At 40.0% G+C, this 24,263-nt stretch overlaps 1 protein-coding gene across 1 annotated transcript in view; it reads right to left on the bottom strand.

Annotated features, from left to right (window-relative positions):
• Window positions 1-13,207: 13,207 nt before the first annotated feature.
• Window positions 13,208-24,263, bottom strand: part of sumf1 (sulfatase modifying factor 1) — a 185,137-nt gene continuing 174,081 nt past the window's right edge. The window contains exon 9 of the mRNA XM_072280637.1: window positions 13,208-14,641. Coding sequence (XP_072136738.1) covers window positions 14,528-14,641 — 114 coding nt within the window. The 3' untranslated portion in view covers window positions 13,208-14,527. The remainder of the gene's footprint in view (window positions 14,642-24,263) is intronic.

Here is a 24,263-nt window from a genome sequence, read left to right as displayed (position 1 = left end):
CTTTCAAATTTTCCATAGATTTAGGGTGGAGAACATTCTAACTGATTGCATCACTGGTATGGTGTCTACAAAGCATAGAAATTCAAGAGGCTGCAGAGGGTTATAGACTCGTCCATCTCCATCACAAGAACTTTAAGAGGCGTTGCCTCAAGAGGATGGCACCCTTACCATCTGGGACATGCCCTCTTCTCATTACCACCATCTGGGAGGAGGTACAGGAGCTTGCAGACTCATACTCAACAATTTCAGAACAGCTTTTCCCCCTACACTATCAGATGTTTATGCTTGTGCACTATACTGCTGATAAACATAGATCCACACCATATGGGCCATGCCTTCCTTTGTCTGCTATTGTCAGGCAGATGGCACAGAAGCCTGAAGTCCCAACCGCCAGGTTCAGGAGTAAGTTCTTTCCCACACCAGTCAGGTTATTGAACCAAGCTACACATCAGTAACCTACCACAACAACAGAACACTATGGATCACCTTTTACACTGCTATGGATTTTGTCTCTTTTTTTTCCATTATATCTTATTTTTGCAGTTTTTCTGTCTTCACTGTGTAGTTAATGTATAATTTTTGTTTTGTGTGTTGTCTGAACTTACGACTGTGATGCTACTTCAAGCAAGCTTTTCACTGCATCTGTACTTCACTGTACTTCTGCATATGACAATAGGCTTGATGTGATTAAGTCAGAAGGCACTGTATGAGTTTTTTGATTGGTTTTTGTTGTCATTTTCTTTGGTTAGTGAATGTTAAATGTTTGTTAAGCAAATACTTATATATTTTTACTAAACCACCTCAGTGTATGTAAGGAATTTACTACGAATTTAATACGTGTGCTTAAAGAAGTGTTGTCATCACTGTGTCTGCAGCTGGTCAATTGGCTTTGATCATGTTTATGTGATTCTATCCCTGAAAAATCATAACTAGATCTTGGTGCAGACCCATAGGTGAACATTGGAATTGTAGATATCAAAACAAAGACCCATCCACCTTGCTAATCATTTGATAATACAATAATGAGATATTAAGTAACCAAAGCAATTTATCTCTGCAGTCAACGGGGACATGAGGCAAGGAGAGCTTTCGTGTTGCAGAACATTGGATATCATTGATCCACACATATTTGTTTTACACAAGTGCGCTACAGTTATCACAGCATGTCTCAAACGACTCATTACTGTAGGCGAAGCAGTTTTTAAAAAAGGAAATCAGACTAACTTGCATGTGACAGGAATAATGCTCACATTTTACCATAGCTCTGGGGAGCTCGTTCCTTAGCAGGGCCACTCAATAAATATTGACGCGGCCTTCTGCGTGACCTTCCCTTCCTTCAAGACCATGACATGTATACTGCTCTGAATAGGTTGCCAACCACCTACAGCTCTTGATCAATTTTTGCCACTCACTTGTAACCTGTCCTTAGATAAAAGGATTAAGGACATTGTCAATTATATGTATATTATTAGTTTTTCTAACATGTAATCTTATTGTATATTTTTATAAGGATAGAAATCGGTGCACTTTAAAGCTCTTTATTGTTTCTGGAAGATGTGATGAGGAGCCATTTAAAGAATGTAGGGCACTGGGCTGTTTAATTAGCTGCATATGTTGGACACTGTCCCATATTCCCCAAATAACACCGAGCACCGCGTTCAGCACCACAAGAGAGAAGACTGAAATAGGTCAAAAACAGGTATGTCTATCAAGTAAAGGTAAAGTAGATCATTCAGTTGTAGCAAAATCCCAAGTTTCCACTGGAAATTTGCACTGTTAACCTCTTTTTGAATGCCTACATTCTCATCATGGAAATGACTGTATAGTCACACATGAGAAGAAGCCACAGCTTGATAAAACATAGAAACCTAACTGGCAATCTCATAAGCAGACATTGGTGGGAAAATTCTAAAACTAAACAGAAAGATTTCATTAAGAGTGCAGAAAAAATTTACAAGGGTGATGCCGGGACTTCAGGACCTGAATTTGAGTGAAAGGTTGAATAGTTTAGGCCTTTATACGCTGGAGCCAAAGAGAATGAGGGGAGATTTAATAGAGGTATACAAAAATATGAGAGGTTTAAATAGGGTAAATGCAAGCATGCTTTTTCCACTGAGGTTCAGTGAGACTAGAACTAGATGTCGTGTTAAGGTTGAAAGGTGAAATGTTTAAGGGGAATGTGAGGGTGAACTACTTCACTCAGAGGGTGGTGCGACTGTGGAACGAGCTGCCAGTGTAACCGGGTGCAGATTTGATTTCAACATTTAAGTGAAGTTTGGATAGGTACATGGATAGAAGGGGTATGGAGGGCTGTGGTCCAGCTGAAGGTTGATGGGACTAAATAGAAAAATTGGCACGTACTAGATGGGCCAAAGGGCCAGTTTCTGTGCTGTAGTGCTCTATGACAAGAAGCATTTTGCCATCTAATCCAACTGTGGATCCATGGTGGGATTCTCCGGTGTATTCAGTTTGAGATGTATTTTGTCAGCTTGATCCTGTAATATTTGTTGACATTTCAGTCCAGTGGTGCAGGAGCTCTGCACAGTTTGGAGCGGTAAGTTTTATTTATTTAGCGGTTTGGCGCGGAGTTGGCCATTCTGGCCCTTTGAACCACGCTGACAAACCCGATTAACCCTAACCTAATCATGGGACTGTTTAACCCACCCTTTTATTTTCCCCAGGTGCTCTGGTTTCCTCCCACAAATGTGCAGATGTGGGAGGAAACTGGAGCACCGGGGGAAAGCCCACAAATTCCACTGAGAGAACGTACAGATGGTGCTGGAATTGAACCCTGAACTGTAATAACATTGCACTAACCACTACACTACCGTGGCAACCATTTTGCATGACATTAAACCAAGGAACCAGTCTACTGTCTGTGGTGAACATAAAGTATCCCATGATATTTGAAAGAAGAGCAAGGGATTTCCCCAGTGAGTCTGAGCAACATGCATTTATTCATTTAACAGCATCACAAGAAAGGGTCATGGATCATTGCTATTCGTGTGATCTTATTATATGCAATTGGTTATCATACTTCCTACATTACAACAATGATTGCTTTTCAGAAGTGCTATGTTCACTGTAAACATGTTTTGAGAAGTGCTGCGGACATGAAAGGCACTTTAGAAAAATACGTTTTTTCAGTCCAATGGCTTACTTGAATAATTAGTTACGGCCCCCGTACATATTCATAGCATTTCTGGAGAACAAAATGAGCATTGCATCTAGGTCAAAATTAAAAGGTTGGGAGCAATTAAAGGGAAGTGGAATGATTGGGAGGAGGGTAGCCAGAACAAAGGCATGATTTCGGAATCCTGTAAAGGATATGACTTGAGTGAAAGGGATTGAAAAGCAGGGGAACACCAAGTGTAGGCATCTGCAACTGAACAATTGAGGAGCCCTGTGCCTAACTTCATGCAACTGGAGCAAAACGAGGGTTGTGGAATCTTCTGCTCTCCTTCTGTAGAAGAGCGCTAAAAGCCACCACTATCACAAGGCTCGGGCTCCAGGTGACCAACAACATGCACTCTGTACTACCCTATTGATGTGGTAGCATTCAACGTTTCTGAATTTGCACATGTTACTGGTGATGTCTTAGTGGCAATTAAGCACTCCTAGCTCTTGTTTATCTCGCAACTCTTTAATCTTGTATTAATTCTACCACATGGTAGATAAAGAAAACAATGTGCCATTAATTGTAACATCCTCTAATGCCATGAACTCCAGCATGAAGGGTCCCAAGCCCGGCTGCAAAAAGCGGTGGATATGGGGCTAGCAACCCCATCCCGTAAAAACCCAGAATTAACAATGCTTCAAAGAGTACAGCACTGGAGAGAAATGGGCTACACCTGGGGACAACTTGAAAGTCTTGCCCAGGGTAGAGGACTCTAGTAAGTTGTTGTCAATGGCCTACGCTCTAGTAGGGGTGATGGGCTTAACAACAGCAACCAGCCCCACGAGTTCCTACACAGGTTGGTCATGGTTGTCACATGTTCCTCAGTCCCTTAAACCATTTGCATCTACTGAAGTCCTGCAGTCAGCTTTCTGGTTTCTAAGGTGACAAACATCAGCATTTCTAATCAATTATCCACCATTATGGCAAACACAAAAGTTAGAAGAAGTACATTGTAAAATTAGAAGGAGTTAAAAGAAACATTAAAATTCAATTTGATTTTGAGTAGGACGAAAGGTCCCAAGTTCAAATCCAGCTGGCTCCCCTGCACGCTTTCCATCTGTGCTGGGTTACGAGTTGGTGATCTCTTTGGAAACTCACCCGGCAGAAGGCAATGGCAAACCACTGCTGTAACTTGCCTCGTACGCGGTTTCCCACTACGTCAGAGAGGCGTGGAGGGAAATCATCTGCTAACCGGAGAAACTCCAGATGCGACTTACCTTTCCTATTGAGTAGGAGCCTTTCTTCCCTTTGCAATATGCTAATAAACCTAATTTATTGTCTTCTGTAATCAGTAACTGAAAGGTAAAAATGTATATACTATAAATACGAAAAGCAGAAAATACTGGAAGTATTTAGGAGGCCAGGCAGCATCTTTGAAAAGAGATCTTCTGTGTCTTGCTTTTTTAGTTTGGACAACTAAAGGGCTGTCACTTTATTGAAAACTTTGATTTGTTGCCTCTATCTATTTTCATGTGGAGATCTCCTCGAAAAGGTCTGCTGAACCTTTAGTGACAAATTGCCAACCTTTTGTCCTAATAAATGCATCAATCACTTGCAAAACCCAAGTCCAAGGAGGGAAAGTCAGTTACAGTGTAAATCAATAGGCTCCGATGCAGAAAGACAAACTTTTTACAGATTGAAGTAATAAAATCAATAAAAATAAGACAGTACTAGATATTAGAAGTAAATGATCTCCTAAAAGTATGTGAAGAGTAAGGTGCATGATTAACAGGCTGCATGAAGATATAAATGGGCTGTCATTTTGGGCAAACAGAAGGCAGATGAAATTTCATGCAGAAATGTATGAAGGGGTATGTTTTGGGAGAAAGAATTTGGTGAGAGTCCTTTGGCGTTGGGGATATTTTTGCACCTTTCCAAAATCTGCCTCCTGATCTGCTCCTCAATGTCTCTGTTGCTGTTAGAGAGTGTGTAGAATAATGTGATCCCAATAGTGTGATTACACCCTTCCTGTTTCTGACCTCCACCCACAACAATCTATATATGATCCCTCCGTGACATCATTCCTTTCTGCGGCGGTGATACTATCCCTGATTAGCAATGCCACTTCCCCACCTTCTACCTCCCTCTCTGTCCCTTTTGAAACATATAAATCGCAGAATATCCAGCAGGCATTTTTGTCCTTGTGACAGTCAAGTCTCTCTAATGGCCTCAACATCATAGTTCCATAAACTGACTCATGTTCTAAGTTCATCATTCTTGTTCCTGATACTTGCATTAAAGTAGATACATTTCAACCCATTCAACTGACTGCAATTATGCCCTATTCACTGCCTTTCCTACCTCTTAGTTTCAATACACTGCATACACTTTTACACCAACTGCGCCATCTCTGACCTATAACTATAGTTCATATCCCCTGCCAAACTAGTTGAAACACTCCCCAAGAGCTCCAATAAACCTGCCAGCAAGGACATTGATCCCCATTGAGATTAGCTGTAACTTGTCCCTTTTGTACACATGAGATATTCCTCAGAAGGGATCCCAATGATCCATAAATCTGAAACCCTGCCCCATGCACCAGTTTTCAGCAACATTCTTCTGTCAGTCGTCCTATACTTAACCTGACTGGTGCACAGAGATTACTACCCTTGAGGTTCTGCTTTTTGGCTTCCTACCTAGCTCCCTATAATTCCCTCTTTAGGACCTCATCCTAACTAAGACCTGGTAGTTAAAAAGTTAGTGCATGAATGGTGTTTTTTTTTCTTTCTCTTGCCCATTGGGTGTTAGTCTTTTATTTTTTTTTCTTTAATTGGGTTCTTCCGAGTATCTTGCTTTGTGGTTACCTGTGAGCAAGTAAATTTCAAAGATGTATAATTTATACTTTCTTTGATAACAAATGTACTTTGAATCATCCCTTTTCCTACCTATTAAATTCTGGTTGCTCATTCCACCCCCCCCCCCACCGCCCCCGAGGAACACTGTGGACCCGGTCTGAGATGTCCCTGACCCTGGTACCTGAGAGGCCATGCCATCTGGAAGTCTCTTTCATGTCCACAGACCCCTATATGTCCTCCTAACTATTGAATCTCCTGTCACTGCTGTTCCCCTCCTGTGTTTACTTCCCTACTGAGCCACAGAGCCAGACCTGGTTGCTGCAGCTATCCCCTGGTAGGTCTCCCCCCACCCCCAACAATATCCAAAACAGTAAGGGAAAACAACCACAGGGGTACTCTGCACTGTTTACCTGCTCCTTTTCCTTCTCCTGACAGTTACCCAGCTGCTTGGTAGGGTAAATATAGAGATGTTCCCTTTAGTGGATTGTTTGAGCCAAGAGTTAGTCTTTCAAGGTTATGGGCAAAAGCCACAGGAGTATGAGGTAAAAATTGTTTATGCAAAGATAAATTGTGTTCTGCAGCTCATTGCTTGTGAGAATGACAGAAACTAATTCAATAAAGCTTTTAGAAGAGAATTGGAAAGGCACTTGGGGGAGTATCACAAGCCTATGGAGAAAGAGCAGGGGAATGGGGCTGAATCGAATGCTTAGAAGAAACTAGTGAGGACCTGATAAGTTGAATGGCTTAATGTAATAACTCTATAGTTCCGCACATGGGGCATCCCTTCTCTCTTGTGAAAATGGGCACCCAGTGCTAGCATTATATGATTTAGTTTACAGTTTACATGTGAAGTCAGGTCCGGGACTTTTAAGGTTTTATTACCAAAGATTTGGCATATTCTACTGTCCTGGGCTACAAAAATTATAAAAACAACCCTAGAGTTGAAGAATTAACAGGAAAGCTGTGGGCTCCAATTTTATATAAAGGAAATGAGTTTGCCTGTTAAATTGTAATCCAAAGCAGTCTGAGACTGAGAGTAATGTTTATTAACATTCTCCAGGAAGAAGCCAGATATAATTTTGGAAAAGTCTCACCCATATGAAGATTCCAGCTAAACAAAACTGCTGCAGTGATCCTCATATCAATATTGTCCGTTGGCTGGGTGGGTTTTAGGTTATTGTTCATAAAATAATCAGCCATTTCTCAACTGCACTTTCTGCTCAATAGGAGCCTTGTAGGGTCTTGGCAGTGAAAAATCTAAACAGTAGTGGCAAGGAAGAATGTGTTTTAAAAAGAAGGCTTAAAATCTCTTAAAATAATTGGAGCAGTACATCATTCAAAGGGTTACTTAATGTGTTCCCTGGCTTATAAAAGTAGTCCAGTAACACATTATTCCTGATTAGATCGTTTGTGGATCTCAAGGTAATTCTTGTATTTATAGAACTGACTGCTTCTCCATCCTCCCCTTTTATCAAGATGATAAATTTTGTGCCGATAACAAAGAAAATACAGTGTTCGGATTCTGTTTTCTCCCCAATCCCAATACAGCGATTTTAGTCTTTAATTCTCTGTCTGTCCTTGAAGTAGCTTTTTTGGCAGCCATTCATCACTTCACCCAAAGGGTCATTCCTGGAGCAAAGGGCAGGAATTTCTAATATCAGAGGGCATGCATTTAAGCTGAGAGGGGGTAATTTCAAATGAAATGTGTGGCTGCTTGGAGATACATTGGAGACTTTTAACAGATGTTCAGATAGGTACATGAATGCGAGGAAAATGGAAGGATGTGGACACTGTATAAGCAGAGATGATTAGGTTGCCCGTTTGAGTGCTCACTTAATTGGATGGGCACAACACTGAGGGCCAAAGGGCCTACTCCTGTGATGTACTGTTTTTAGATTTAGATTTAGATTTACGTTCCATGTTAAGATCAGGTATCTGATAATGAACTATTGAATGAGGTAGGTTATGCCAGCCAGCCCTCTTTTATTACTGCTTTCCAGAAGATGTCAATGCATGATAAACAGAATAGCCTGCCCCATCCAATACTGCATGGTTTAGCTCAGGGTGCCATGAACAACTCGATGCTTGATCATTCACACATCACCGATCAGAGATCAAACCTATTCCTGTCCGGTGAGTTTGCACTGACCAGCAGATCACTCAGCGCGCACACTGTGACAATAATGCAGGGATCATTTGTAAAGGTACTCTTACACGGACAGTTTTGAATAAGATGCTTTGATGATAAATTTGCTTTGAACTTTGAGCTTCTTTCAGAGTGGTAACACATTGATCATTGGAATGTACCAACTCAAGAAGGTTGTACTTCTCCCGACAGCAGTGGACAATAAAACCTGACCACAAATAAATTAAGTAAAACGTTGATTTTTTTTTTCTCTATTTTTGGCTTGTAAATATAGTAGGAGTTCTTCTTCCTGCATTTGACAGGAGTTGTATTCTATCAACATACTGGAATGAATGGTAGTGGGTGTTCAATGGTCTGTTCTATAAATGCTGTCCTGCTCCACATTTTGCTTCCATCCACTATGCAGTATTTCAAGATACTCGCTTTCCATATTTCTCCTGGCATAGGAGCCCTTGCAGCCTACCCAGTCTACGCTGGCTCTCAGAGCAATTCCATCAAATCCACTTCAGCAATTATTTCTGTATGACCATTCTCTCTCACAATACCCATCAACCCCATCCTACAATCTATACTTGGGGTAAGTTATAGTAGCAAATGAACCAACCACCCTGGCTTTGGGGTGCAGGAGCAAACCGCAGCACCCAGGGAAACCCATGTCATCACAAGGAAAGCATGCAAACTACACACAGACAGCATGAGACCTGAGCTGTTGGAACTGTGAGGCAGAAGCATTACCTGATGTATTGGCTTATTAGTTATTTGGAAATGATGTGCTAGCCAGGGATCGGTGAGTCATGAGATGTGTATTTAAATCTCCACCCCACACCTCAGAGAAATATCTGTCTAACGTAGGCATCACTGTACAGTGTCATAGAGCCATACAGCACAGAAATAGGCTCTTCAGCCCAACAGGTCCATGCCTTCTGAGATTTCCGTTTAAGTTAGTCCTATTAGCCTGTGTTTGGTCCAGGTTTTCTGTCCAAGTATCTCTACGTCCTGTAAGATCAGGTAATGTACCTTTATGCCTTACAAGTAGGAGGACTACCTTTTATATTGGAAAATCAGTTAGCATATTTTCTTTTTTTATGGATGTAATAGATCCTGATACACGATGGTGGAGAAGTGGTTTTCCAAGACTTCTGGAGGGTTTTGTCCCTTCAGCAATATCTAAACAAATTATCTATTGATTTTTGCTGTTTATGGGATATTATCATTTATTGATTTTCTGTTGCAACATCACAGCAGTGACATAGACTTTCAAAATACTGAAATAAGCCAAATAGCTTGGCCTGTCTTAAGGTTGCCAAGGCATTGTGTGCAAGTTGTTCTTTCTCAGGGTTGCAGAGTCTACTCTGGGATACAAAGTCACAGTATCAAATCCAGGAACAACCAACTGGATAGATTCCAGCACAGGTTGGCATCTTGTGCAAAACAGCTTTTCCTTAAAGTGAGACAAGGACATGAGAACAAATACATTGTTATATCTATGCAGAGCCACAGACACAGAGATGTTATTCAGATTCATTGTCACCTGGGCAGAAAGTTGATTTTAATGAGCTACCATCACCTTCATTGATAATTTATCAGATGACATTAAATTCTGCGCTAATACCCAACTTTAGCATACTCTATTATCTCTATAATACTTGTGTTTCAGTCCAACTCGCATAAAAGCATAAATTAAGAATGCACACAGTAGGAGTTATCTCTCATGATGTGGTTGCTTTGTATCTGCTTGGTCCACAACAACACTCTCTACCTCCAACCATGACCATCCCAACAACAACTTTCCACCACCAGGCACCTGTTTTAGCAAAGGTATTTAACAGTTCAAGTTCAAGCTACAATGGAAAATAAGAAGTACTGCATTTGCATTATAGAACGGATTGCATTCTTTAGGAGAATTGTAGTTGCAGGAAAGCAGAAGAGAAATGTATGCCAATATAATCCAGGCACCGTTTTGAAGTCATCCATTCTGTCCTTTGTACTTTGAACATTGTTTATTAAGCTCTGAAATTCCCTCCACAGAGTCTCTAAGATATTTAAAAGTTTCCTCATTAAGTAGACTTCTGGTCAGCAGTTCTATTGTTTTATGCTTTAGCTCAGCCTCAGAATTTGATTGCTACACCTCTGATTCATTGTTAAATGTTTTGTTTTTGCTATGAGTACCATGTAAATTTCATTTTCAATTGAGTGAAATAGTAAGGACAAGAATCTTTGGAGGATCTAGTTTAAATGTAGGTGCCTGTCTATAATAGAGGCAGACTGATGCACTATATTGCTACTATTAGTGGGAGAGGGCAATTTATTTATATATTTATTAAGATATAATAAATTTGATTATCATAAATATTCTAAAGTTTGACTTCATCAAAATTAATACCTTATTTCCTCAGAGAGACACAAGAAATCATGTTAACACCTGAGTCCAAGCGTTGGCATCTGCTATTCTACTGTCTGGGCAAAGATACTGCATTCTTCTGTGTTGTGACAGGCACTTTTGATTGCTGCATTAATCATTACCTAACCTCTGTTACCTTCTTTAAACAAAATATCAGAGTTAACAAAAAGATTACAAGAAAATCAGTACCAGAGCTCTCAAAGACCTTGCAAAGGGAGGTCCTCTTTAACACCTGGGAAACATTCTGTTGATTCCCAGCTTATCGGGTTGTTCTGTAGTCCACTCTAATACGCACTTGCACATAGACACTTGGCTTCTACACCAAGAACCACGGGGGAGGTTTGAAAAGAATGACTAGGAAATTGAGGAGAGAATTATTTGTAAATATTAGGCATTCAATGACTTAAGTTCCACTGTTCCTCAAAGAAAAAGAAACAGTTCTGTAGGCCCCTGAAGGCTAAGGTCAGATTAAAGACCCATGAACTAAAAAAAAAGTGAATAGAAAGTGTGCAAGAAACTCAGTAACTTGTTGATGGCCATCATATACCTTGTTTCTTCAGCAAAGTTGAAGCCACCCATGGTCCAGAAACCAAAGACTTCATGCCACTGAGAACCAGGAAAGGGGGTGAATTTATTGAGGACAGAGAGGCAGTCGAGGCCTATTGGAAGTACCACACTGAAGACTTCATCAACTGCAATACTGTGTTTAATGTGAGTGCCCTTCATTCCATCTCACTGTAGTCGATTTTAACAAGCCCTGCTGAAGAATGTACTGTATAGTCCAACAATCCCAAGTAAAAGCAGAACAAGACCTTAGGAGCAGATAGTGTCCTGCTGCTGCTGATCTCTGTAGTGAAGGATTTCAGGTACAGGTCCACCTCTGAATAGGAGGATACAGCAGGGGACATCAGGTATGCTGTAATGATGGACATGTACAGGAAAGGAGAAAAATCTTTCCTTGATAATTATAAAGGAGTTTCCCTGCTGTCTGCCACAGGGAAGGTCATTGCCAGGGCCCTCTTCAGTTGCCTTCTTCCAATGGACATGGAGTTTCCCCCGTACTGCAGTGTGGATTCCACCCATCCAGAAGTACACTGAACATGATCTTCACCATGTGATAATTCTAATAGAGATGCAAGGGGCAGCACAAAGCACCATGCATGACAGTTTTTTCAAGATCACTCAAACTTTTGACCCCATTAATTTGAAAGGATTGTGGAGTGTTGTCCATGGAAATTCATCTGCTTCATGATAGAATGTAAGCCTTGATTCTAATCAACAAATGTGTAATGGAGCTAACCACAGAGAAGACTGATGGTAAACAAGGCTATGTTACTGGCTTAACAGTTTTTTGTTCAGTTTTGCAATGAATCCCAATTCCAAGACTACCTGTGGTAGTGGAGCTAATCTTCCAGATTTCAGTTACACTCGGTTGGCTGTGTTAGGCTCGCCATGTCATTAGTATTGCCAATAACAGACTCCCATTACAGGAGCTCTGTCACAGAAAGAGATTACCAGGTAGGTATAATAATAAAAAAATCAGGGATGTGTTCAAAGACTCCTTGATAAAATGCAGCATCCCAGAGAACCCCGGGGAATCCCTGGCCTATAGCCACGCAGAGTGGAGGTGGATTTAGGGATAACTTGTGAATCTCGAGTTCAATCGGCACAAAGACAAATAAATCTTGCTTAAATGGTATAAAGAATGCACCTGCTCCTCCCAAATACCAACCTGTCCCACTACATCAGGCACCTTCTGCTCCATTTGCAGAAGAGTCTACGCTCCAAGCATTAGACTTAACAGTCCTGTGACAATCAACAAACCCAGAGTGTAAACAAGTCTTCCTCAATCCCAAGGGACTACCTAAAAAGATTAGAGACACAAAAGACGCAGATGTTGAACTATGGAACAACACATGAAGCGTGAGAGGAACACAGTGGGTCAGACAATATCTATGGAAGGAAATGAACAAAGTGGATCTGGCCCAGATGAAGAGTCATGACCTGAAATGTCAGCTGTCCATTTCCCTCCAAAGATGTTGCCTGAACCGCTGAGTTCCTCCAGTGCTTTGTGTGTTACTTGAGAAAATTAGAAATGTTGATGTGGGAATTTGCTATAGTACTAATCAGCTGGAGCTTCATATAAATTTATTAATTTTAGTATAAGGACCCATATATAAAAACATATCAAATTATTTTTTAAGTTCCAGGAAGGAAACATAAAGTTTTGGTAACACACATCAAAGTCGCTGGTGAATGCAGCAGGCCAGGCAGCATCTCTAGGAAGAGGTACAGTACACTGAATAAAGTTTTGGTAGTTTTTTTGAGTAGTCATCTTAATAGCAAAGGGTTGTAGCATAATTATAATAATTACTCTGTGTGGTTTATTTCTTACTGTGGCACAGGAAAGGATAAAGAGTGACTTTCTGTGTTACAATAGTTGTATGATTTTCGGGTGAAGATTCTGTATGATCTTCCACCCCAAATTAAATATGACACAAATCCAAACTTAAACAAGTTGGTGTTGGAATAGTTTGATCAGTAAATCCTCTCTCTGAATTCTAATATTAACTTCCCTTAAAGCATTCTAAGAATACTCTTGTAATTAGTTTCTCTGTCATTGGTCTTGAGAATCAATAGATTTAAGCATGACTTCTAAATAAAGACACATACATGATGTTATTATGAATGCGTTCATCTTTAATGATATAAAATCCAGTTCCCAATAGATAAAAGTACATAGATGAATCTGATATTTTACACTCTAACAAACTTCTACGACTTACTTTTGGTAGGGTTTTCATTGTACTTGTGTACATGTATTTGTGCATATGATAATAATCTCAATTTTGAGATTAACTAGAAATTAAATGTGAACAACAGCCAAGGTGATGGCCACATTGGGGATTCTGCACTGTATGTTAATAGTAATTTAGATTTATCATTGAACCTTAATTCCTGATACACCATAATTACTGTTTCATTGTATAACTATCCATGAAGAACTGCTTCCACTTTATTGGTTACAATTTTGTCAAATTTTAAAACCATGTCCTAAACACTTCCTGAGAACATAATTCTTGTCTCTGTCACCTGAGGTTGGTGAACCATGCTGCTCCACAGCACCTTGACAATCATCATCACTGACTAAGTGCTAGAACATTCACCTCTTAATAAAAAAATGTTTTACCACCCAGATTTGGGCATATAATCCAACTGGTTCAACAGGGATTACTAGTGCCAGCTTTTAGATATTTTGGACCATATTGATGTGTCCTCTGGAGGATGTAAAAAAAAGTCTTCACCACTTTATCTGATAAGAAGCAGCAAAGTTCAGCTTATAGTTATTCTTCAACCAAGCACTGCAATCTTTGTGATTCTTCGGTGAAGAAATTGGCTTTTATTTTCCCTGCATTATAAGTAACTACATTAAAAAAATACTCTTTGGCCAGGAAGGTACTTTAGGCATGCAAAGGGCAGTATATCAGATCTAATCTTGTTTGGCTTAGATTTACCAGTTGTAAAACCATCAATAAGACAAGCAGATCTTCACTGGACCATTTGATATCAGGGTCATATGAAGAGTCTTTGCCCTATCATCATTTTAAAGATTTGGGCAAAAAATGTTTAAAATTTATTTACTGTGCTATTCCAAATTGTGATCTATGCTTGACTATGTTTCTGAGCAAGAGAATTAATTTTATTGGAATATTACTAAAGGCACAATGCTACTTGAGAGTATTGCAGTGCCAGTGAAACTGCTAACAGACTTTCTTGGCTTTACTGCATCCTACCTTTAAGCTTACAACATCTAATCAGCTTACAACATCTAATCAGAAATATCAGTGGTTAGAGTATAATCAGTTTATGGGTCACCCAGTACACTTTGGCTGCTGGCTTCTTTAAAGGCAAGTCCATTCAACATGTATCATGTGCATTCTCGTTTTGGGGAAAGCTATTCCTTCGATTTGGTCCCTGGGTGCCAGACAATTCTCCAGGAATCTGCTTCATTTAAGGTAATCTGGCAAAACATCGGCAGCACAGCGGAAACCCAAGTTGGAGGCAGAACTGTCAGGTGTGTTCTGACTTCGAGCAGCACAGCGGTATCTATAGCAATAGGACTGAATAGGAATCAGAACATTAGAGATGGACAAATGATGGATTTTGTGCACTGTGAGTGATGTCTGTGATTCACTCCTACCTTGTCAAGGCATAAAGCTCCTGTTTAGCTAGCTCCTCAAAAAAATCACCAATGGATCCTTCACCTTTTTAGTCTGTGCATACCAGATCATAACAGCACCACTTGTTTAAATAAAAACTCTGGTTCTTTTACCAATTAGTTTGGATCTGTGCCCAGAATTGGACATAGAACTCCAGCTGTGGTCTTTGCACTGATTTGTAAAGATTTTACATAACCTCTCTGTTTATGTATTCTATGCTTCCAGTTTAATTTTAAAAGCTCTTATCAACTTACCGTGCTGTCTTTGCAGACGTGAACCTGTACGTCTGTGTACCTTTGCTAAAATTGCAGAATTTATAGAATGCATAACCCTGAAAATTGTGATTGTGAAGTTGAAGCTGATTGTAGAGAGAGATGAAAAATGGAATTTTGGAACCACTATTTAATAGGAATATAGGAATGGGGGGAGACAATCCAAGTTGCTTTACAGTTAAGCTGATTACAGCTAGTCTGGATTTCTAGTCATTTTACCTGCTTCAGCTCCTTACTAATAATGCCCACTAATCACACATACGTAAATTCCAAGTGACATCCTGAAGTTTTTACAGGAGGGAGTTCAGGATTTTATGATTCATTATGAGAGAAACAGTTTGCAATTTCTTTCCTAAATGGCCAGGCTCTGATTTTAACAATTTTCCCTTGTTCTTGATCCCATTATCAGAAGAAGTAGTTTCTCTGTATCCACCCAATCAAATTATAAATGGCTCAATTGTACTATCCCTTAATTTTCAACATTCAGGAGAATAGAGGCTATGTTTCTGTAATGCCTCCTGCTAATTTCACCCTCTGAATCCAAATTGTTGTGCTGCTAGAGGCATGTGGAGACCTGCGTAAAGAGCTGAACCCACACAACTTCTTAACTGCTGTAAACTGTGATGGATTAATTTAATTATACCCCTTAATTGTAGGATAGGGGATATCTGGAACTGTGACACTGTTTGTCTTGATAAAGCAATTCAGGTTAGGTGGGGGAGTGGTAGAGGGGGAGTCGTGAATTGAGATTTAAGGACCAAAAGTGATGAATTTTTATTCAGAAAGAAGTATTAAGGAGCAAGGAACCAAGGTCAGATGCAGTGTCACTGTGACCAAAGCAAGAGTTTAATGAAAGGAGGAACTCAGCAGCTCAGACAGCATCTCTGGAGAGAAATAAAGAGCTGATGTTTTGGGCCAAGACATCATCAGATGCTGCCTGATCTGCTGAGTTCCTCCAGCATTTTATGTGGGTTACTCTGGATTTAGGGCATTTGCAGAATCTCTTGTGTCAAATGGATGGCTGATTTTTTATCTTATAAATGGCCTTTTGACCACAGCCACTTGGAGAAAACCTCAAACTAACAGTAGGACATTGACTATAAGAGTCTGGAACTCGTATTGAAACTGTGGTAAGGCTGCACTTAAGTACTGCATGCAGTTTTGGTCACCCCATTACAGGATTGACAACAATGCTAAGGAGAGCGTGCAAAAAAGGTTCACCAGGATGCTGCCTGGATTAGAAAGTATGAGTTATAAGGAGAGATTGGACAAATTTGGATTTTTTCCCTGGAGCATCAGTGGCTGAGGGGAGAACTGATAGAGGCTTATGGTCAGATGGTCTAAGGTAGATAGAGTAAGCCTTTTTCTCAGGGTAGAATAATCAAATACAAGAGGGCGTAGCTTTGAGGTGAAAGGGGAAAGTTTAGAAGAGATGTGTGATGGAAGTTTTCTTTACACAGAGAGTGGTGGTTGTGTGGAATGTGCTGCTGGAGTGGTTTTGGAAGCAGGCGTGAGAGACCTTCACGTATTTAGACAAGCACATGAATATGTAGGGAATGGAGGGGTATGAGCCATGTTCAGGCAGATAGGTTTACTTTAACTTGGCATCATGGTCAGCACAGCTATTATGGATCAAACGGCATATTCTTCTGTGCTGTTACTATGTTCTGATTGTAGGGAGCTAGTGATAAAACATTTGGTGCCTATCTTCGGTTTTGACAGTGTGCTTCTCCTTGTGGGAGATAGCCTTTTTGCAGTTCCTATATTGTGTCATAGGCAGGAGAACTACAGGCTCTGTTCATTGACTACAGTTCAATGTTCAACACCTAAAAAATTAATCATCCTTCATCCCATCTAAATTCATCATCAAGCTTAGACACTGGGCATCTGTACTTCCTGCATTTGGATACTCCTCATTGGTAGATCTCAGTCAGTGAGGATTGTTAACAACATCTCTCCTCACTGAACTTCAACATATGTATGCCTCAAGGCTATGTGCTTAGCTTCTTGCTCTACTCTCAACATATGCATGACTGTGTGGCTAAGCACACCTCCAATGCCATCTTCAAATTCACTGATGATACTCCTGTTGTTGGACAAATCACAGGTAGTGATGAGTTAGCTTACTGGAGTGAGATATGTCACCTAGTTGAGTGACAACAACCTCTTGCTCAACATCAGCAAAACTAAAGAGCTGACTATTGACTTCAAGTTTGGGAAGGAAGGTGAACATGCAGCAGTCTAACTGGAGGAAAGAGTCAGCAGCTTTATTTTCCTGGACATATTGATTGATGTGTCCTGGGCCCAGCACATTGATGCAATCAAAGTAAGTGTGCCAGCATCTTTACTTTCTTAGGAAGTTAAGGAGGTTTGGCATGTCACCAAATACTCAAACAAACTTTTACAGATGTCCTGTTGAAAGTATCTTGATTGGTTGTATGGTCTGGTATCACAGTTCAATGCATAAGAACATAACAAGCTGTAGAGAGTATTGGGCTCTGTCCAATACATCACAGGCACATCCCTCCCCAGCATCAGGAGGTGCTGCCTCAAGATGGCAATATCTAGCATCAAAGATACCACACCACCTGGTTCAAGAATAGCTACTTACCTTTGACCTTTCAGTTCTTGCACCTGCCAGCAAAACCCTATTCACTACAGTTTAGCATCACTATATTATCTTACACTAAAATAGACCTTGTTTTCGATCTTCCCAATTATGTCCTTCACTATAAACATTGTGAATATATATATAATATACATATATACTTCTCTTGTGAATATTGCTGTAATTAAGTTTTTCACTGCACCTGTGCATACTTTTGCATATAACAATAAACTTGACTAGAGACACTTGAATAGAGATAATACCATTTATACAATCAGATATGGCCAGAAAACTATGGACTTCATATTTAGCTATAGATAATCATCTGATTACTTATATAAATGCAGAATCATTATTTATGTAACATTCTTTTCACAAAAAATCATTCTTTAATTCATGCTTTCATTATTCAAGAAGCTCTTACTGTAGAAACACATTATAAGTTTGTGGATATGTATGAGTTTGTGTTCAAGACCAGATGCAGTTGACACAATCAATAGATGCCCCCAACAGCCAGATAAGTAAAAGGGCAAAAAACATATTGGGAAAATTTACACTGTATTCTAATATCGAAATAGTAGTTAAATATACATTCTGAAAAAAGAATTTTAACTTCTGGAAATCCTAAGCTACTAAGACATGTTGGTGTTCGATCTTCCTCTGAATGCATTCATCAGTGGTACGACCTGAAGGAAAGGGAGACTACAGGTTTTCTGGTGTTGAGGCCTTCAAGGGATAAATGCTGTCTCAGCCTGCAGAACTAAATATGGCAAATCCATAGCTTTTCTTTAAAAATAACTTTAGCACTTTCCTATTTATAATGCAAATTGTATTTTTAGCTAACACATTTAAATAGTTTCATTTTTAAAACAATGAACCAATGTAAATGCACATTGACTATTTTACCACTTCACTAAATAATGCTGTAAGATTCTTCCAGCTACCATGGCTTACCAATGTATCAGGCTAAAAGCTTGCCAGATAATATCAAAGGACATAAACAAATGTAATGGAAAGAATCCAAATAACCAATTACTTTAAATCTAATTTGAATAGTTCTGTGTGGAAAAACATCAGCCAGTAACGATGTCTCTTTTTCGCAGCTGAACATTTGGTTTCCTGTCAGGTTTTTCCAACACAGATTCTTATCATGATTAGGCTACAAATAGACTTCTATCTGAAGCTGGCCTGATGTGGTACATTTAAAATAAAAGCAAACTTCAGTGGGATTTTCTTTTCGGTTAAAGCTTGAAGCCAAAACCAACACACTTCACTGCACCCTAACAGCATGAAGATAATTGCTGAAAATTAGATCATTAATTAAGCTATACTCCACTGTAAGAGTTCCACTTTGTGCTAATGTGACATTTAAATCCCTAGAAGTTTGGCACTGCTTAGATTTTCCAAGTATTTGCTGGAATCATACACTGAAAAAGAAAGAAAACACTTTTCGAGTGAAACACTCAATTGTTTCAGTCTGGCCTGTTTTTGGTGAACTCACAACAAAATAATTTTACCCTTCAGATATCCTAGAAATAGAGCATTGTTGGCAATAGTGCACCTGGTGAAAGAAGAAAGATCTTTTAGGTATGTAGTCATTTTTGTGACCTCAAAAGATGCTTTAAATCAGTAAAGAACTTCTGTGACAATCACTGTGATAACACAGCAGTCAACTTGTGCACAGAAAGCCCCATAAACAGAATTGTGATAATGGGCCCAATGATCCATTTCAGAACTGATTGTTGAATTTTGGCCAGGTCCTTAGGGATAATTCTGATGCTTTTGTTCAAAATAGTGACATGGGGTCATTAACATTCACCTGGGCGAGTAGACATGGTGATGCATTCATACCTTATCCTCAGTTTGCCTCTGTGTAATACTCTTAGCCTTGCATTTGGGTGCCCAGCTAAAGTATCAGTGACCATCCCCACTTCAGATCTCCTCCTGGAACAAAGATCATTTACGAGGCAGCTGAATGAAGTTGGGCTTTGGGACTTTGTCAAAATGTCTCCGGGCTGATATCATGGTTGGAGTGGACTCTATCTACTCCAGTCATCTTCTGGGCAAAGTATGATTCCAGTCTGTGGTGAATTTTCCCCCTTGTTTTCCATTGATTAGTTTACCATAACCTATTTTAGAGATTTACTTTTATCGTGTCTTTTTGATGCCTCATTCCATCAGATGATGCTTTAAAGCAGGGGTTCCCAAACTTCTTTTATGCCATGGACAAATATCATTAATCAAGGACCCCAGGTTGAGAACATCTGCATTAAAGTCAAGAGCAGTCATTGTCATCTCATTCTGAAATTCAGCTCTCAAATCCAAATTTGGACCAAGGCTGTAATAAAGCTTACTGTCCTCAGTGAGTCTTGGGTGAACACTGTGATTACACTCAGTGTCCACTTTATTAGGTACAAATGCAAATATCTCATCAGCCAATCATATGGCAGCAATGCAATGCATAAAAGCATGCAGACATGGTCAAGAGGTTCAGTTGTTGTTCAGACCTAACATCAGAAGGGGGAAGAAATGTGATCTAAGTGACTTTGACCATTGAGTAATTGTTGGCGTCAGACAGGATGGTTTGAGTATCTCAGAAACTGCAAATCTCCTGGGGTTTCCATGTACAACTGTGTTTAAAGTTTACAGAGAATGGTGCAAGAAAAAAATCCAGTGATTGGCAGTTCTGTGGGTGAAAATGCTTTGTTAATAAGAGAGCTCAGAGGAGAGTGGCCAGATTGGTTCAGGCTGACAGGAAAGCAACAGTAACTCAAATAACCACATGTTACAACAATAGTGTGCAGAAGAGCATCTCTGAATGCACGACATATTAAATTTTGAAATGGATAAGCCACAGCAGCAGAACACCATGAATATACATTCAGAGGTACCTAATAACATGGCCACTGAGTGTACTTGCACTCTGAGATAACTGACCGGATCTTATACTTCTGTGCTGTAAATTGAGGGATTAATGTTGGTCAAGTCATTGGGTGATCAATTCCCTACTTGTTCTTTGGTATAATCATAGAGTATGATCTTTATGACGGAGAGTGAATGAATTAGATGTTACAAAAATGGAGGGACTTTTGTCCCAATCTGGATAGATGAACAAGGATCTATCTTTGTTATCTCAAACTAGCCTTCCACGTCTTTATTTATTTAGTGATACAGCGCGGAACATACTGGAAGGGCCTGTTCCACGCTGTATCTTTAAATAAATAAACAAACATAATGCTAATGATTTGTCTTTTGCTTCTGCATTTGTCTGCTTTCTGTTTTCTGTATTTGCTTTGTGGATGATTTTGCAAGTGTGCCTTTGTTTACTTCTTTCTTCAGGTTGGTAATCTAAGATCCAGGCTCCTTTCTAAGCTGTGTTTTCTTCCAGGCATACAGGACCTATTAGGATTTGGTCCAGAAATTGTATCACATAGTGCAGTAGCTTCATGTGCTGCAGAATGGTAGTATTTAAAATCTTGGTGCAGGAGGACTTCCCATGGAAAATAGATGTGGCTTCTGACTGTGTACAATTTTCATAGACATGAAGATTGCTGGCCACGACTTGTACATCATATTGTGAAATCATTTGTGCATTATGGTTAATACAGCTGGGCACTGCCAACAGCTATGGATAACTTGGCTGGGAAGTTCCTGTGATCTGGAGCTTCCCATCGCTCTCTGCTCTTTTTCCTCCCAGATGCTTATCTGCTACTAATTCATTGGTGAATGATCTTCTCCTATCTCCTGCCATCACCAAACCTCTTCCTCCTCTGTTACGTTTATAGTACTGGGACTAACACACATGGGGATGGAGGGGTGAGGAATAAATGTTCTGCTTTTTATTTTGCTTGTAAGTCATCTACCCAGAAAGCATTGTCACATTACGTCCAGGACTAACATGCAGGGAAGCTTGACAGCAACCGGTATGGGTCAAAATAACATGTATACATAACATATCCTCCCCCCCCCCCCATTTTACCAATTTCTGCCGTTTCCCAAACACAGCCCAGCTGCTGAACTATTAACATTCTATGGAGTAATCATCAAATTCCACCAACAACAAAAAACTTTTTTTTCTAAACTAGGGAAAGAGGATAGATTGGCTGTATAAACCTAGGGATTATTCTGCCCCATGTGCTGAGGCTCAGTGAATAAACTAGAGATTCAATCCATCTGGAGGCTGCCTGTTTCTGTGAGGGTTACCAATGACCTGGGGATGACACCAAGGCCACTTTATCTCTCGATGGTGTATGTATAGATCCTGGCTTGGGTACTGCATTGTCAGTATGGGGCACCTCAGAAAGCACAGCTGATGGAAGACGAATGCCCTTGCTGATTAAGGACTGGTGTGTGATGATTTGGACTGCCAAGCAGGTCACCTAGAATATCTGGGAATGCAGGCCGCATTACAGTAGAATTTCAGGGGGTTTAAGTTGCAAAGGCAAGGTTCTAACAGCCTTCATGCTGTTAACTAGCTTGGTGAAAACAGTCATATCTGTGTCTTTTTTTTACTATTTGTTTAGGACCGGATGGCACAATTAGAGTCTGTTCCAGATGTTCCACCATGAACAGAGTGGCAAACTTCCTCTCAAATTTCATTTCGAGACTTTTCAGTTCTGCTTCCACCTCTTCCACAGACAAAACCACTCCAGTCTGTGAACTCTCCTTGTTGGCAGTGAGAATGGACAGCAGTCGTTTCACATCCACATTTGCTTTTCACAGTATTTCTAAAATACCAATCTTATTTATTAATCTCCTTATTATCTTCTCATGATGAAATGGGGGTAAAGTAGTTTCCAAGCTGTGAAACGGGTGTTGGGATCCTCTGCAAGTCTTTCAAGTTCTTCACGTGGGGTAGACCGCAGTCTACTGGAGTGACTCCCTGGTCTACTTAACTTACTTAAGAACTATTTACTTAACTGGCTGGTTGACACTGATCCTTCACCTAGCACCTCTTCAATCATCAGTGCTAGTCCAGGTACACTTTTCTCCATGTTGAAGAGCTCACTGAAGTCTCCCAATGAGGGTTGAAGCAGGACTTCTTCCCGGGGAACATCTTGGTCAGCTTCTGATGCATAAATAGTAGATATCTCTGCTTGGGCAACACCACTGCATTCTACACTTTCTTTAAGATTTTCTGATCACTTCCTCCACCTCTTCGTCCTTCATAGATCCTGCAATAGCACTTTATCATCAAAGCCTGGCAGCTCTATTGTTTTCTGATTGATTAATGGGGCCAGCAGAAAACCATACTGCTTTCTTTTCAGTATAGGAATCATGTTGTTTAAGCTCACCAAAAACACAGTTGCCATCGCCAATCTTTCTTCTAAAGTGCTTTTCCTTGTAGTCTCATTCCCTACCTTGTCTTCCATCTGTCATGCAAGTCTTTATCTCTGCCATCACAATCAAACATTCTTGATGTTATTATGAACCCACTCCCAATTCTCCATTGAATACTTTTGCATGTTTCCTCAATACCTCCTGTAGACCAGTGCTCCCACTAATCAAGTGCACAATGTGCCATTTGAGTTTGAGCTGCTCCAACTACAAGCAGCCCAGAAGTGCCGGATAACTACCTTTAACAATGCACAGTGGAAGTTTCTTTCTCTTTATCAATCTGCACTAACAGATACTACTCCCCACAACCTCATTAGTTATCCTTGCTCTGTCTGGGGTGAGATGCTGAAATTTCTCCTTGTAAACTGTCTCTGATACCAGTGATACTACAGCACCCGTGGCTGTATCCAACCAAGGAGTCACCTAAAAGCCGTCTTTGTCTCCTGAAACAGACAAACATGCAAAGCTTCTTCAACCACAGAGTGAGTCAATCAGTCTGTCCTCAGTATGCTCCATCTTATTCATATGCTTGCGTTTTTCCAAAAGTTACTTTTCTTTATTACAGTGTTTTTGCCTGACAGCATCTTTTTCTTTCTTGGGCATGTTCAGTATGTCCCTTTTTACCATAGATTTGGCAATACTAGCATTCCTTACACCACTGTTCTTTTGCTGAGTGCCCAATTTTGCCACAACAGTAACATTGATTGCCAATAGGTGTCTTATTCTTAAAGTCAGTAGAAACTTTATGAACTTGGGAAGATGCGCTTAATAGCTGTGCTTCTTTAGCTGCCATCTCCATGGATGTACTAATCTCAATTGCCTTCTGTAATGTTAGTCTGTCTTCTGTAAGCAAATGTTTCTGAATTGTCTCACTGTGCAGATATATGAGTCTATCACATAACGTGTCACTCAGCGACTGCCCAAAATCACAGTGTTCAGATGATTGCCTCAGCAACACCACAACCTGTGAAGTAGACTCCCCTTTCTCTCGATTCCTTTTATGAAATCTAAACTCCTCAGCAATAATCAAAGGTTTAGGTGAATAGTGGTCCTTTAAGAATTGAACTATGTACTCATAAGACTTGTTGCCAGGCTTGGCAAGTTGCAATAGACTGCATAATAAATTAAATGTTTTTGTACCCGTCACAGGCAGAAAAGTTTAAACACAATATCTGAAAGTTGATTTCCCAGTTTCAAATCTTCCAGCAGATGAACTCCATTGCTTTGTCATTTCATCATACGGCTCCATACTTCCAAACATTGTCACCATTTTCAAACACAATCACGTTCCAGAAAGTATAATCAG

Source organism: Mobula birostris, chromosome 16 (assembly GCF_030028105.1).
Source record: "Mobula birostris isolate sMobBir1 chromosome 16, sMobBir1.hap1, whole genome shotgun sequence".
Lineage (NCBI taxonomy): Eukaryota > Metazoa > Chordata > Chondrichthyes > Myliobatiformes > Myliobatidae > Mobula > Mobula birostris.
This window is presented reverse-complemented; position numbering and strand designations above follow the sequence as displayed.